Genomic DNA, 16185 nt, shown 5'->3' with positions numbered 1-16185 from the left:
AGACTCTCAAATTTAGTATTTGTTTTTAAATTATTTTTATGTAATTCTATGTACTCATGCTAACCTTTTAATTGGCCTCTGTGCTGTTAAGTTGTATGTAAATAAGCATGAATTGAATTGAACTGAATTGAATTAGGATGTTGAACTGCCACACGAATAAATAAGAATTAATTGGGTTATGATTATTATTATTAACTTCTATGTGTGTGTGTGTGTGTGTGTGTGTGTATGTATGTGTATTGCCTTTCTCACCACATAATAGAACAACCATTCGAAAAGTACTTATTTTATTTTCTCACCTGTTAATGCTAACTTTAATTTTTCTTGGAATTATTATTAATTTAATGCCATTGTATGGACTGTCCTATTTGTATTTTGTCTTTTAGTTATATCTGTATTTCTATGTACTCGTGCCAACTTTGTTATTGGCCTCTGTGCTGTTAAGTATGCACGTAAATAAACACAAATTGAATTATTTTTATTATTTAGATTTGCGGTTCTCAATTCAGTGACCATAAATATTACTTTTCTATTTTCTGCCTTAAATATGGTAACACTACCTTCCTCCAAAATGTCAGTAAATGTCTACACACTCCACATAGCATCACAATCCACAAAACAACAGCCTTGAATTCAGTTTGTATTTGTATCAGTTAGATATATATGTACTAAGGCTGAAAATATAAATCTCCCTAATGGATTTATTGTCCCCTCATCTGCTTTGATTATCGGTTATTTAGAGACACTGTCAATAGCTCAGAGTATACAGCATTGGATGAATAATGGTGAAACAGTAAGAGCAGAAAGGAGGTAGTTAGCCTAATTAAGGTATATCCCACAATTTGTCTGGAAAACTGAAGAAAGTCACAAGAAACGTTGTCAAGATGGCAGGTCTTCTGGCTGAAACTTAAACTTCAATGGCAGGTGGGTCTGTTCTGATTATAAACATTCTCATACAGGTAAACTGATATTGATTATATTTTTTTTTTACTGAATCCCTTAATAAAATATGTTTGTGAGATCAAATCTAAGTAAAAAGTGGACTTGTCACAAACTACATCGTTGTTCCTAATGTCGGGGATGAGAGACATTACAGGTGAGGGGAGGCTCAGAGGAAAAAGGAAGCAATATTTTATCTCAGACTTACGAGTAGCTGAAATAATTCCTTTTAGATGCAATTAATCACCCCTACCTGAAGTACTGGTCATAAACATTAATCCAGATATTAAAAGAATTACAGAAATTACGTGTAGTTTGCAGCATTTGTAGGCATTATTCATGGCCAAACAAGGAGCACTGTACAACACTTTCATTTTAAAAATTTGAACAGTTTACTTACAGTTTAGATATAGCAGTAATTACCAGTCAGTCGATCATAAACAATAATATAAATGTGAGTGCAACATGTTACATTTACTTCAATAAACACTGGGGGAGGGGCATTAGGGTTTGATGAAAACTAAAAGGGAGGCATCACACTAAAAATTTTGAGAACCAATGGACTACATTCAAATGTTAGATTTCACCTGTTATTTCAATCACATGTAAGGGCAAGAAACAAGTCATTCTAAAGATGTGCACAGAAAATCAGCCAAATTGTTAAGCTGCTTTGTTTCCCAAATTTGAATAAAAATCTGCCCACAATCAGAGTTGTTGTAAAAAGTTACACACCATCTACCTTGCCTCTTGACTGCTGATTTGTCTATGGTGCACTGTTTAGCTTGCAGAGAGAATACTTAATTACCTCTACCACACTGTTATTTTCTGCAAAAAACCGCTGAGCTATACATAGGCTGTAGAACATATTTTAGCTTGCAGAATAGAGGATACCTCTTCTTAGTGCACTTTGTTTCAATTTATGCAACAGGGAGTAATTTATTTCAGTGCTGTATTGTGGCTTCAAGTAAAATGTGAACTTACTCTACTTGCCTGAATATAAGAAGCATTCCCAAAATTACATGGTCTTGAAATGAAAAATATTTTCATTTTCATTTATTTATTGCATTCAAAGATCGATCATTCATACAAGACCACAAGATATAGAACTTGTCACAGAATATACTACATGTATCATAAGCTATAGCAAAACAACATACATTTCATAATATACATAATATATATATATGCGACAAGCCACCATAAAATAAATGTCAGATATGTACATATATCTGTAATTGAAATAAATCTACAAGAACATAAAACAAATTACAGAATTATATAATAAAACAATATACCAATTAAAAATCTCAATCTATGGTTTAAAACACTCTATTTGTACTTGTTGCTACTAAAACTCTCTTATTCCTTATTTCAGTCAACAACTTCGCAACAAGTACATCATTTTCATGAGTTCCACTCTCCTACTTCTCAATCACAATTATCCAATCATATTTGTACCTTCTCATATTATATGATTTGGGTCTAAATTATGGTGACCACTTGCCTCACCAACACTGATTAGTACAACACATTTACTGTAACAACAAACTAGATAACTCTACTGGATCTAGAGAATCCAATGGAGTGTTTTAAGCTGCACCCTAATTTAAAAAAATGTCTGCTTTGGGTAAAAACAAGTTCAACTTCTTATTTGACAAATATAGTAATAAGAAGAATACTTACAGTGCAGGTCTATATTCTGCACTAATTCCAGCTCATCTTCCTGTCTTCTAGATGCTACATTTTAAAGACAGGTTCTCCTTCTCATCAAGATATCTTCACAAATAAGTGTTGCGAATTCCTGAACTACACAGCTCTACATTGAAATCATGTACTTCCCAAACATTACATAATGGTATCACTGCTGTTAAGAATAAGTTGAAAATAAGATATTGTGATGATAGGATGGGCACCAGCAAGGGCAATAAGCTAGGATCTGCAAACCCCCCCCCCCCACAAATTTTTTAAGGGAAGAAGCAAGTTCTCAGAATATTAATTATCAATCCAAAGCTACTTTTCTAAAATTGTCTTTAACTGTTTAAATGCGAGTTTGTTCCCAAATTTTGTGATGCCCCCACCCCAATTTGAAAACTGGATGCCCCTCATAAAAATTTTGGTGGTGCCTTATCAAATGATACATGATATAGTACATGAATGGTGAACTGGAAAAAATTTTGAACATAACGATCACGGCATAACAGAGGCACTATCTTGGTATCAGCCTAGGATTGGATAAAACCAAGAACCTCAGTCAGGATAACAGATGGCCAGTCCAAGATTCAAAGTGGACTTCTTCGGAATATTAGTGAAAAGCGTTATGGCTTTGCCAGCTCTCTCGGTGATGTGATGTAGTGTATAAGGTAATGAACACTTGGGCTCCATAAAAGGCAGGGAGCCTCTTGGCTAGCTGAAGGCTCTTAGTTTCTCAAGAAGGGCTGTACCCATAAAGTAAGTCAAAACTTGCCCTGTGCTTAATTAGTTAAGCACTATGCCATGAAGATATATGGGAGGTGCTCGATATATAGCTCGACCACTGACCGTCATTCCTTAATAGAATAAATAGAAATAAAAATGTCCTGGAATTATTTAGAATAAGTAGCAAAGTTTTCAGGTTTGGTAGAATAATGGCAGGGCCAATGAAGTTATTTTCCCTCAAGGATATTAGAAAATTTATAGGTATAATGGTGAAGGCAAAGGTAATTAAATCACCTTTACACCATGAAGACTTATGGGAGAGTGGAGTTATAGCTCCGCCATTCTTTACCTCGGCACTAGACGGAGGTGAATGGTAAGCTCCAAGCCCGGCCCACTTTACGTCCCCTGGGGAAAGAGCCCCCGGTATCAATTAGATAGGAGGATGGGTGGGTCCCAGACCTGGTGTGGATGCTGTGAAGAGAAAAATCTTGCACTGTCGGGAATTAAACCCGTAGCCCGTCGCTATAGAGACTCAGCTATCCAGACTCCCATGATTGTACAATTATTTTGCTAAGATGGCAGCACTGACAGTTGTTAAGATGGGGGAACTTGTTATTCTAAGTACAAGTTAAAAAAGTAAAGGTACATTTTCAATTGTCTGCAAAGCTTAAAACCGTTCAGGTTTATTTGGTGCAGTGAGCCGAATGTAACAACACAGCATGCAGATGTACGTGATTTAGAACATGAACTTGAGGCCATATTAGTAATCCTGGGCCATTACTAGTGATGACGCTGATAATGTGTGTCTTTTATTGACAGCATGTTGATCAGTGTGTCAAGGTCTCGGCCAAAGAGACCTAAGGATAAACTAAATAACATAAACTGAAATATTTCGACGAGTTTACGGTAACATATATAAGCGCCTCTACTTTACATGTGTGACGCACTTAGAAAATATATCAAGGGGCCTATGGCCAGAGTCAACTCAATACTTCCAACATGCATTGGCATATCCAGTTATTATGGTACTCAGAGCGAGGAAAACCATGGCGCAACCAGAAAATTTGTTTACAGACTTGATTAAAGTAGTTCGAAAACTAATTTTTCTGCTTGTCCTAAGACATTCAAGAAAGAAACCAACATTTACGTTTTTATTTACATAGATTAATATTTGGTAGATTTCCTTCTTTTTAAATTTTTTTTATTTTTCCAGATGCCTCCCTTCCCCCCTTGCCGGCGGCCATGAGCAAAAGTACTTTCATTTCCCCCATTTTAATTAATTGGGCACAAATGGCGCGATGACTGGTTCAAATCAACAGGGCTGGTTTTAAGGTTTTCGCAGCAAAGTCGAAGACACCGTGAAGTCCGGTAGAAGTTCACGGAAGATAAGGGCAAATTTACTGCTTTTATCTTCACGTTTGAGTAACCACAGAAAGTCCCACTTGCTACTGACTTTTTGTTAACTGCTTGGTTCTACCCTGAAAATGGAGGCTGCACGTTCCTACGAAACGTCAGTGTACTTCTATCGGACTACTCAGGGACACATCCCAGAATATAATACTTGTCAAAGTAATGTTTACAATACCATTTTATGTAAATTTTCATGAAATAAATATGCACTAAATTACTTTACTATAATAAGGGCAGGTTTCCTACAGAGAGCCAAAATCCGTCCAACGTTTATGATTTCACCTCCTACCACTTGCACTGTGATTAAGATGATGTTTGTTTGCTGTTATTCCTGTATTAACAACATATTAAATTCGGCATGTAGAACTTAAAGGAGCAATAAATAAACATTAAGCAAGTATAATTTGAATTATCATTAATAAAAACCGTCATTTCCTATCATAAATTTTCTTCAACCATTCCTTTCATGAGAAAGCTCTTCGGAAATTCTGCATATTCCAGTATGTTTTATCTGTGGTATCTTTAAAATAATTTTGAGGCATGTCCGCTTTCGATACATTCCACTTAAACATTTACTATCACTGGTACAAACTACAAATTCTTGAATACAGGGCACCATTTATAAATATGTCGACACAGCGTACGGTGTTAACCACAAGTTACAATATATTACAGCGTAAATATAATTTCTTCTCATGCTGTCAGTCTCATACCCCCATCCATCCCGAATGGCATCAAGTAGCGCTGCGGCAAATGGGAGAAAGTTTCAGACCTTACTGGGGTGAAGAACACAATCCAAGGGCGAACCCTTGTCTCTAGTTGAGTGCCTCTTGTTAGACTGCCGTGTTTTCAGGACGTCTACGTACTCGTATATGAGCCATTGATCGACGGGGTTTCTCTGACAACTTCCGATAATAACTGTACTTGATGAGGCACAGATACAAAGCAATGACTGAAAGGAGAAAATACAAGCACTTCAAACCTTCAAAGAAAAGGTACTTCAGTTAGGTGTCAAAATAGCGGCTTCCGTAGTCTAGGTGTAACGTTCCCACCTCGTGACTCAAGGTACGCGGGTTCAAACCCTGCGGAGGTCGTGGAATTTTTAAGGGCGGAAAATTTCAGGGAACAAGTCCTCCGGGAGGGACTTTAAGCCGTGGGTCCCGTGTCGTAGCTTTACGGCACGTAAAAGAACCTCATGTCCCAAGGGGACCACTGAGCCAAATTCAGGACATTTCCCGCCCAACAGTAGTCTCTAACGCCTCTGGTAGATGGGGGAAGCATCGAGATACCGCTGAGCCAGTAGAGGCCGAACTCGCTGGCTGAGTCGGGACTGATGGCACGCACCAGTACCGGTAGGGAATAGAGACTGGTAGAATATCATAGGGGGACGCACAATGGACCAACAGTTGGTCTAAGTGCATGGGAAAACCCACCCTCTCCAATACAATACAATACAATAAAATACAATAGGTGTCAAAATTCGATTCAGTAACTGTTATGTGTAAGAAATGGATATATATTCGGCTAATACACATTCCTTGCAGGCATTATGCTACAAGTGGGAAGGTCGCGAGTTTGATTCCCGATGAGTTCATTTGATCTTTCATCGGACCTAATCCTTCCAGTAGCACTATGGCCCTGCGGTCGACTCAGCTTCTGCGTGCGAGGACACACCAAGGAAACTGGCAACCGCAACGCAACCGCACTTTCCGAGAATTGTTATCAACCTGAGTTGAAAACATGTTACTGAATGGAGCAGAACAAATTCAGGAAACTGCGTTACCGTTTCCTCAATTTGCGCTGCTCCATTCAGGGACATGTGTTCAATTCAGGTTGATAACAATTCTCGGAAAGTGCGGTTGCCATTTCCCTTGGTGTGCCCTCGCCATAACAAAAATGAGTACCAGGAATCTTCCGAGGGGGGGGGTAAAGGGCCGTTGGCGCATAAGGTGGGCAACCTCACCGTCATCTGTAAGCTGATAGTCTAGAAAATGTGGGAGCCTCGACGTCTCACAACCTTATGAAGTTTTTGTGGCATTATTATAAAGCCAAATCAGATTAGGTGTACAATTTTGTAATCAGAATTATAAGCATTAGTCATTTACTGAATTAAACACATATTCAGTACTGGAAGGCTTATGTAAATAACACTGATCCTAAATACATAATTCCGACATAATTAGTTGTCAAGATATGACAAGTCGATTACCGATAATTTCTCCTAAAATGTTCAGGAAACAAGACAAGAGTGAGTAACTACTGCTGTCAGTGCCTTCGTTCGGAGTTTCCGTAACGTCCATAATGCCTCTTGCAATATCGCTGAAGCCAGTGATAGAAAGTTGCAATATTATCAATCTAAGCACATCACTTTCTAGCGAACATGGGAACAGAAGTGAGGTCACTGGGGACTTTCAGACTGCCACTCAGCAGGCTGTGTGCTATTAGTACCGAGGTCCTCACACCGGTGACTACGAAGAGCTATGTCTTCTGGGATAAAACGCCGTGTAGTCCGGTTAAAATCAACCAAAATTTCTGAGGAATATATAGTCTCTACATTCATGTTCGTAGCGTAAGCCATGCAGGAAAAAAGCACAAATTAGGAGGAAACAGAGCGTTATATCTCAGAGGGTAAAACCCTTCATACGGATAATTTTTGCAACCGATAACTATCTCACTCCACATTCTAAGGTCGTTGTTTACACAAATATATGCCGTTGGCAGTGCGTCTTACCCATAAGTGCAAAACCGCCCAAAATAATGATCAGGCCAGAGACTAAATCTACGAGGAGTTTGTTGACGCCGATGGCGATGGTTCCCAGTACTAGAACGAAGATCCCTAGCTGACAGATCATTAGGTAAGGGATCATGAATACAGGTTTCTCCTGCAAGCACATAAAAATCTAATTATGACATCAATAATTGATTATATGTCCTTCTAACCGTCATACCATCTTAACAGCTAACAGCTTCTGAACCTATTACTTACTTCACTAATCCTGTGATAAGATGATCATATAAATATATATAGGGTCATTTAAGGACATTTCACCACCTTAAGAAATAGTTATTTCGGTCATATTTCTGGAAATATGGAGGCAGAAGTTCTCAGAATTACTGGGTTTTTGGAGCTTTCCCATCGTCCGGTATTCTAGAGACTAGAAAACACGACGTTTCGGAAAATGGATCTGTTTCCTTCCTCAGGTAAGGAAGACAGACACCTACTCAGTCGGGTCCCTTAGAAAGATCGAGGTCAGCTCACCTGAGGGCGAAAACAGATCCAGTTTCCGAAACGTCGTGTTCTCTAGTCTCTAGAATACCGAACGATGGAAAGAGTTAAAAAACCCAGTAACTGCGAGTGTTATACATCGTCAGAACCCTTAGGATCTAAAAATTCTTAATTACTTCCACGGAAATAATTTCATTTATTCTAAAATAATAAATCAAGTATATGCAAGTGACAAAACTTATTAACAAAAACAAAATCGTGGAAAAATGTCGACTCCTGCTTCTGTTTAGAGAGATTTTGACATGCGCATGACACACACACACACACAAACACTGCATGCCCCCATAACAGGGTCAACTCAGATAATGATCTTTAGGGAAATAATCGGTATTTATTCTAAGAATCATGTGAAATATATAAATATAATTTACTATGTGGGGAAAATGCAGTGATTATTAATGTTAAAAATATTACACAACAACCAATGTTCTTTAAAAGAATGAAATTAGCGATACTAGATTTTTCACTCTTGGTCACTATGTGAAGTATGTGGATTTGTTTACGTTCCATGGTGGTTATGAAACCTCGCTGTGATATTTAGGATGGTGGAATATGTGGATATGGACTGGACTCATCTGGCTAGGGATGGGAACCAGGAATAAACTCTGTGAAATCTGTAACGAGACTTTGGATTCCATGAAAGCCGGGGAATTTCTTGGGTCAGCTGAGAGACTGCTGGCGCCTGTAGGTGGACTTTGCTGCCTGGAGTATTCAGTTACTTAAGTTCCTATTCAAATTTATAAGTTTATTTTCGGCCCTTTGACAAGTTAGGATGAAACTCAAATTATGACACTCCTGCTAGCAACTACGAGTATTATCACACGGGCAGGTAGGTTTCATTTGTTTTTGGCATAGGCATTCCTTTGTACTCACAATATATACTCCAAAGAGCAGCAGAAAGCAACAGATCGCGAGAACGGCAGCTTGGGAAACCAGAGCGATGTTGATGTTGATGTCTATGACATCTGTAAAATAATAATAATAATAATAATAATAATAATAATAATAATAATAATAAAACAACAATAATAACGTGAGATCTGAGGCTCTCATGGGGAAACTTTGCACAGCACTTCCCTTTAGCATGTGATATCGTATAGTCCGGCAGAAATTTACTGATGTTTCCGAGCAGAGCACTGCTTCCATTTTCAAGGTAGAATAATAAGCTGCGATAGCCAACAAATAAACAAAACAAACAATAAGAACTCCTTTTTAATTGTCTGACTTAGAAACGACATTTAATTCAGAATTTGTTGTCATGTGTGCGATCTACCTACGAACCAAATTTCACATTCTTAATGCTAGTTGTTCATGAGTTATCAACAAATACAGATTTCATGCAGCCATCATTATGCATTTCATTTTAATGTCAAGGTAAAAGGTAAAGGCATCCCTGTAGCAGGCCATAGGCTTGTGAAATGTTCAGGTTCCCACATTTTCTAGACAATCGACTCACAGATGGCTGTGAGGTTGTCAGCCTTACGCGCCGGCCGCCTTTTATCCCCCAGGAAGATTCCTGGTAGTCATTTCTGTTAAGAGGCTGAGCAGACTCCAGGGCCATAGCGCGGCTGGAAGGATTAGGTAAAGCGAAAAATCTAATGCCCTCGTCTTACATTTACCCGCTCCCCCAAAAGATACAAAAGTCGCTTATTTTTCAAACGTCACTTACTGCACACAATCTCGGAACGCTACACTAAGCGGGACCAGTGTCGCTACCACCACACAAGTTCGCACGTCCGTCACATTGGTATTACTGATAGTAGGAATAAGTACGAATTTGGGGCACAATGTACACGAAAGTACAAATAAGTAATGGTAGTAACAGTAGTAATAGCAGTAGTTGTGGCAGTAGTTGTGGCAGTAACAGTATCAGTAGTGGTGGTGGTGGTGGGGGTAGTAGCAGCAGCAATGGATTGCCACAGTGATTCAGAGAAAGTAATAAAGGAAACGAATGATGCAGGCGTTCTTACCGACCAAATCGCGATGACCCACTAATAACCAAGAGAGGTGTCTCTCGCCGAACCAGCAATAATAGTCAATATCATCAAACTCCACTAGACACAAAGTAAACCAAGCCAACTGGACGATGCTTGCAATCTGGAAAAAGTGCAATAAAACAATCAGCATATAACACTGGCATGAAAAGAGGCGTTTTGAACTTTGCCTCAAGGTGGTTCAGGGTAATCAGAACACGAGAATAATTTATGTATTTAAGTTTTCAACATTTATAAATGATCTTAAGTGTGGACTCTGCAGTCACGCAACCACAAGTACCAAGACGTATCAGGCACACACAATCAACAAACAAACAAGAATGTGACATTAAGAGAGGCTCCACAACATACAACATTTTAATTTTTAACTGTTTAAATTTTTAAATTTCGAGCAGAATAAAAATAATTAGTTTCGTGCAAGTAGTGAAGAAAGAATTTAATACGTTCCGCATAAACAGTTTGCCAGCAGTGTAACAGTTTGTGTGTAACATACACACCTGACGATGGTCCTTGTGAGACCGAAACATGTCGCGTAGTAGTGGGAGGAATATATGAAATTGGAGTCATTAAACCAGGAACAGAACAGAACGCTGCACTGAAGACACACACACACACACACACACATATATATATATATATAGTGATAAAATAATGTAGGTGGATACTGCTATACAACATTACTATATACAAAAATATGATGGAAACTGAATTTTCCATACCGGAAATCACGTTGGACAAACTGGTTAAGCTTCTCAAGGTACGACATATTCTAAAAAAAATGTTCAGACATGCAGTACTCAGGTATTTTAATTTGTTTTCTTCACATTCCCTTAGGCTCTGTTTAAAGTTAATTAAATGGGCGCCAAAGTAGCTTCGGTAGGGTTGTACCTGAGGGCATCTACGTGTTGTGGGACCGCGAGAGTCACCGGAAACCTGAGTGCGTTTGCCAGCCCTTCTTTTATTGCTAGTAGGGTGGGACTGAGGCCACTTCTAGCCTATTGTATCAGCCCCAGATGATAGGTGAGGGTGACTGTGGATTGGTGGAATGAAGATTGGCAGGGGAAACCGAAGTACTCGGAGAAAACCTGTCCCAGCGCCACTTTGTCCACCACAAATCCCACTTGACCAGACCCGGGATCGAACCCGGGCCGCCGCGGTGGGAAGCCAGCGACTAACCGCTTGAGCTATGGCGCGGCCCGTTTGCCTGCCTTGATTCCGCCGAAGGAAACTGTCCCTTTATGTTGAAATGTATGTATGGTACAAACACGCGATTTTCTTACCATTTCAATACAACCCAGTGTAACTGTTGCATTCTTCAAGCTGCATTTGCAGAAGCAGCAGTGGAAATCTTGCTGCACAGGAGACCAACCCATTTTGAACGACACGTTCTGAAAGTAAACGATTTTTAAATTTAATCAATTTCAATATTGTCACGCGTTAGTGAATAGACATGGGGTTTGGATTGATAATTGGATGTATTGGACTCTAGTTAACTACACGTATAATGGTTTCACGGGTCTACACACTCTACTGTACTACAGCCCACATTAAGTCCTCGCTGGGCGTTGCTAAGTAAAGATCCCCAACAATGAAGATTCTTCTGCTTTTGTGTTTACGTCCTTGCCGGTTGTCTACCAACTCACGACTAACTCTTCAAGTCAAAGTCGAAGTCAAAATCACGTTACGGCGATGATCAGTTGACTAGTCAGTACTGGTGTAAAGCCCCATTTCAGGCCCAAGAACAAATTTTTAACAGCCAGGTAGGTGCGGTTTTGTCGACGTGGGGCGCCTTCTCTGAGAGGAGGGGTCTGTTATTTACCGCGGTCCAGATAGATAGTACACGCCATCTATATTGTCATGCATGTAGCGCCGTGACCAATACTAACGGATTCTGAATTGGATGGTTGGATTTATTAACACACTCGTTTACCTCTCTTAATCACAAACAATTTACAATACCTCACAATACGTCTTCTAAGTCTGCTTTCGCTAGTCGTTGCTTGGTTACAGGTCTCAACAATGGCTATTTCTCTGCAAAGTTTTCACTATCAGGATTTTTTTAAACACATTTTCACTGTAACTTCAAATCAAACGGGAAATCTTCTAATTCCTTTCTTGCCAATTCTGCAGCTGCCAATTCCGAGGCTACTCTCAACTACTGCTGTATACTCTGCTGTACTCCCTCTACTATTACTCCTGTCAAAGTCAAAATCAAAGTCACAATGCGACTGACGGTCGGTCAGTCGGTCGGTCAGTAAGTCTTGGTGTCGAACACCCTCCTGGGGCTCGTGACCAGATATTCATTACTGTTTCACAGCTACGGTCTTGCTTTTGTGAGGCGCCCTCTCTGACGAGAGGACGGATCTGTCATTTGTATATGCTGCTGGCCCTTTCCAGCGCAGTCTTTCTCGTGTCAGAGTCCCTTGAGACTCGTGATATTTTACTGTATCAGATTTGAGACTTCTTTTTTCGTCGCCTCCTACGACTCGCAGGGTCAGGGTTGGGATATTCTACCGCGCCTCCAGACGGGTTGAGACCACAAAGAAAACACTGCTTTACAGATTTCTGTTGCTCAACGATTCTTGCATGGTGTAAATACGACCATATATTTACAGTTTTACATGTCGGCGTTCAAGACAGTCACTTGTCAGGAGTCCGGCTCCTTGTAGATACATAATATTTACAGTTGCACAGCAACTCAGGTACAGCGTATGTACAATAGATACAAGGCCTCTGTCAGTCTAGGTTTGGCACAGCAGACCATGTCGTTAACTCCTGTAGCTCATGCTACAACGGCTTCATCGTCACTTCAATGGTCGTATGCTTGACGGCCGTCAAGGTTACGCCCTATATATTTTCTGTGTCGGGCTTCAATACTTCCGATGTCGCCAATATTTGCGTTCTCATGATTTTTTATGACCTCTGCTTGTTGCTTGCATGATTTCGTTATGTAATGTTTACATATTAACACAATATCACACTGAACGGAGTCAGAAATAATTCAATATGTCCAAACTATTTAAAAACAGAGGCTGAAATTTAACGAGTGCGATCTATATGTCACGGATTTTTTCTTTGGCTACCTTTTTTGGTGAAGTTCAATCTGGACTTCAGTTAAAGAATTTTACTCATTTTTATAGACTCGGAATTCCAAACGCCATTGGAATCCATCTAACGCGACGTAGTGATGGAAACGAGACACTATACTCTGACGGTCAATACGAATTAACGTCTATGTATTAAGTCCGTAAATAACGCAACAATCATTAAAATATTCAACATTTAACACTAACACATGTTTCGGCCACAGACGGCCATCCTCAGGTGCCTCAATGCGTCCAAACTGTTACACTGCTTTGGTGCGCGTCAAAATTGCGCGTTGCAGTCCACTTAAAATAACGTAAATAGTTACATAAAATTCATTAAAATTACAAAAATTAAAGTAATTTTAAGTAATTATTTACATTATTTTAAGTGGACGGTAACACGCAATTTTGACGCGCACCAAACCAGTGTATCTCACCGCGGCGGCCCTGGTTCGATCCCGGATCTAGTCAAGTGGGATTTGTGGTGGACAAAGTGGCGATGGGGCAGGTTTTCTCCGAGTACTTCGGTTTCCCCTGCCAATCTTCATTCCACCAATTTCTCCACAATCACCCTCACCTATCATCTGGGGCTGGTACAGCAGGCCAGAAGTGGCCGCAATAAAAGGGACTTAGTCCCACCCCACTAGCAATAAAAAAAGGGTAAAAGTTTGGACTCATTGAGATACCTGAGGATGGCCGTCTGTGCCCGAAACATGTTGTGTTAGTGTTAAATAATGAATATTTTAATGATTGTTGCAGTATTGACGGACTCAATACATAGACGTTAATTAAAGTTGTGCAAAAGGATGCTGAAATACAGAATTACAAAGGCAATACGAAAGTTAATTAGGCCACTGTTTCTTACCTAAGGCAGATTTGATACACACGATATTTCGGGAGATGGCTCTATTCGTACTGTGTCGAGCGTGTCGATTGACGGGAATCCGGAAGGTATACTTCTATGGAAACGCAACAATAGTGGGCCGTTGTCTATGAATACCTTAAGCAACAAACGCGTTTCGCCGGAGATGAAAGGACAACAGTGGATTCGTTGCATGACAGCGGACGAGACCATAGGATTCGACATGGTGCGCTCAAATCCGGAAACCCACGTGAATTATTGTCGCCTTACCTAGGAAACACGTGACAGTATTTTTATTTTGAAATCAGTAGCGACGACTGAGTTTGAAGCTGGGGCCTTCTGGATGCTAGGCAAGTATGTGAGCCAGTAGCCACTAGAATTTTGGATGTTCCAGGAGTACTCATGTTACACATCCCGCAGCTTTTTATCTCGCAGCAGAAGGGGGGGGGGCCAACGGACCCCCTACAGATACGGGGAGTAACAATATGGAGCTCACATTCTTTCCAGGTTGGCTCATGTTTTGGGCGACGCCAGCATTTTTTCAAGGGCGCAGGGAATGGCAGTTCTCTTTTTGGGGGGGGAGACCGGAAAATATGCGTACAAACTTCCGTTTAACCCATTTAAAATTATTTTTACTGGTCACCCCAAAGTATTCGGGACAGAAGAATAAAGTGCTTTGTTATTAATATTTGGTATGTTTCCTTCCTTTATTCATTTTTTTGCCCTGAATACAGGAGGCTACAGATGCCTATTTGACTCCTCTCCCCTAGACGGCTCACATAGCTCAAGACCACTCTTGTTGTAAAAAGGTAAAGCTATCCCTGTAATGGGAGTGGAGGCCCATAGGGTTGTGAGACGTCGTGGCTCAAACAGTTTCTAGACAGTCAAATTGGTCAGCCTTATGCACCAGCCGCCCTTTAAACCCAGGAAAATTCTTGGTACTCATTTCTATTATAGGCCGAGTCGAGCCCAGGGCCACAGTGCGGCTGGAAGGATCAGGCCAACTGAAAAATCCTATGACTTCATCGGGAATTGAACCCGTGACCTTCCGTGTAAACAAGAGCCCTCCACTGGTTCCTATCCTGAGCCAGATAAATCCAGTCCATATCCCTCTACCTCTGAAATCCATTTTAATATTATCCTGCTACCTACGTCTCGGTCTTCCTGGTGATCGCCTTTCTTCCGGCTTTCTCACCAAAATTCTACATGCATTCCCCTTCACCCCCATGTGTGCAACACGCCCTGCCCACTTCATCCTACTTTACTTGATCATTCTAATTATATATGGCGAAGAGTACAAGTTATGAAGCTCCTTATTGCACGATTTTCTACTACCTCTTGCCATTACAATCTTCTTTTGTTCGCATATTCTTCTCAGCACCCTGTCCCACTACACAAAGCTTATATAAATACTCTACAGCAGTGGTTCTCAAACTTTTTACCTCTGAGCCCCCCTTGACAAGAGAAAATACTCTCAGGACCCCAGCTTCTTTTTTTTATCAAAATAGAAGTCATGGTAAGTTTTATGTTTTATTCAGTTTATTTTGTTTTTCTCTACATACTATTTAGCAGTTTTTTAGTCAAAATTAAAGTATCACAATATTAGGCCTACAATAGAAATTAGTTTCAACACTTGCAATTAACCAAAATATCTATTGAAATGAAACGATATTTAACTAACAAATGTTTAATTTTTTCTTCAAAGAAAATCAAACATTTAAATGTCAAAGTTCAGTGTGATGGATGGGCCTGCTTTTGAGAACAACGTTTATCAAAACGTGGTGTAATATCAGAAATGGCCACTCTAACTTCTTTAGCAATATTTAGCCTTGAACGATACTTTGAATTTACAGCTGCCAAAGCAGAAAAGCCCGTCTCGCATAAGTAAGTTGTTGCGAAAGGAATCAGGATCTTCAATGCCTCTTGGCTCAAAGTTGACAATTCCTTGCCAATATGTATCCAGAACTCCAACAAAGACAATTCCTTAAATTTACTCTTTAATGAAGTATCACTAGTGAGATCGATGAGTTGTTCTTGCTCATTTACCTTCAGAGATGATGGCCCAGTAGCATTTTCGAATGGATTTTTAATCCAATTAAATTTATCAAAATCACTGCAAGAGTACTTTTCGAAATGAACTTTCAACATTATGAGATGATCAATTAGGCAGCTTCTTATGTCCATTGGAAGCAC

At 39.9% G+C, this 16185-nt stretch overlaps 1 protein-coding gene across 2 annotated transcripts in view; it reads right to left on the bottom strand.

Annotated features, from left to right (window-relative positions):
- Positions 1–4835: 4835 nt before the first annotated feature.
- LOC111862032 overlaps positions 4836–16185 on the bottom strand; it is a 12286-nt gene continuing 936 nt past the window's right edge. Inside the window, exons 1-6 of one of the 2 annotated variants that reach the window (XM_023847088.2) lie at positions 13996–14024; positions 11325–11432; positions 10021–10147; positions 8924–9015; positions 7496–7646; positions 4836–5716 (exon numbers count right to left, since the gene is read on the bottom strand). In XM_023847088.2, coding sequence (XP_023702856.1) covers positions 5598–5716; positions 7496–7646; positions 8924–9015; positions 10021–10147; positions 11325–11417 — 582 coding nt within the window. In that variant the 5' untranslated portion in view covers positions 11418–11432; positions 13996–14024 and the 3' untranslated portion in view covers positions 4836–5597. Of the gene's footprint in view, positions 5717–7495; positions 7647–8923; positions 9016–10020; positions 10148–11324; positions 11433–13995; positions 14025–16185 lie in introns of those variants that run through there. The other variant, XM_023847087.2, reaches the window with a different exon arrangement.

This window comes from Cryptotermes secundus, unplaced genomic scaffold (genome assembly GCF_002891405.2).
Source record: "Cryptotermes secundus unplaced genomic scaffold, Csec_1.0 scaffold181, whole genome shotgun sequence".
Classification (NCBI taxonomy): Eukaryota; Metazoa; Arthropoda; class Insecta; order Blattodea; family Kalotermitidae; genus Cryptotermes; species Cryptotermes secundus.
Note: the sequence above shows the minus strand (reverse complement) of the source record. Positions and strands in the feature narration are given on the sequence as shown.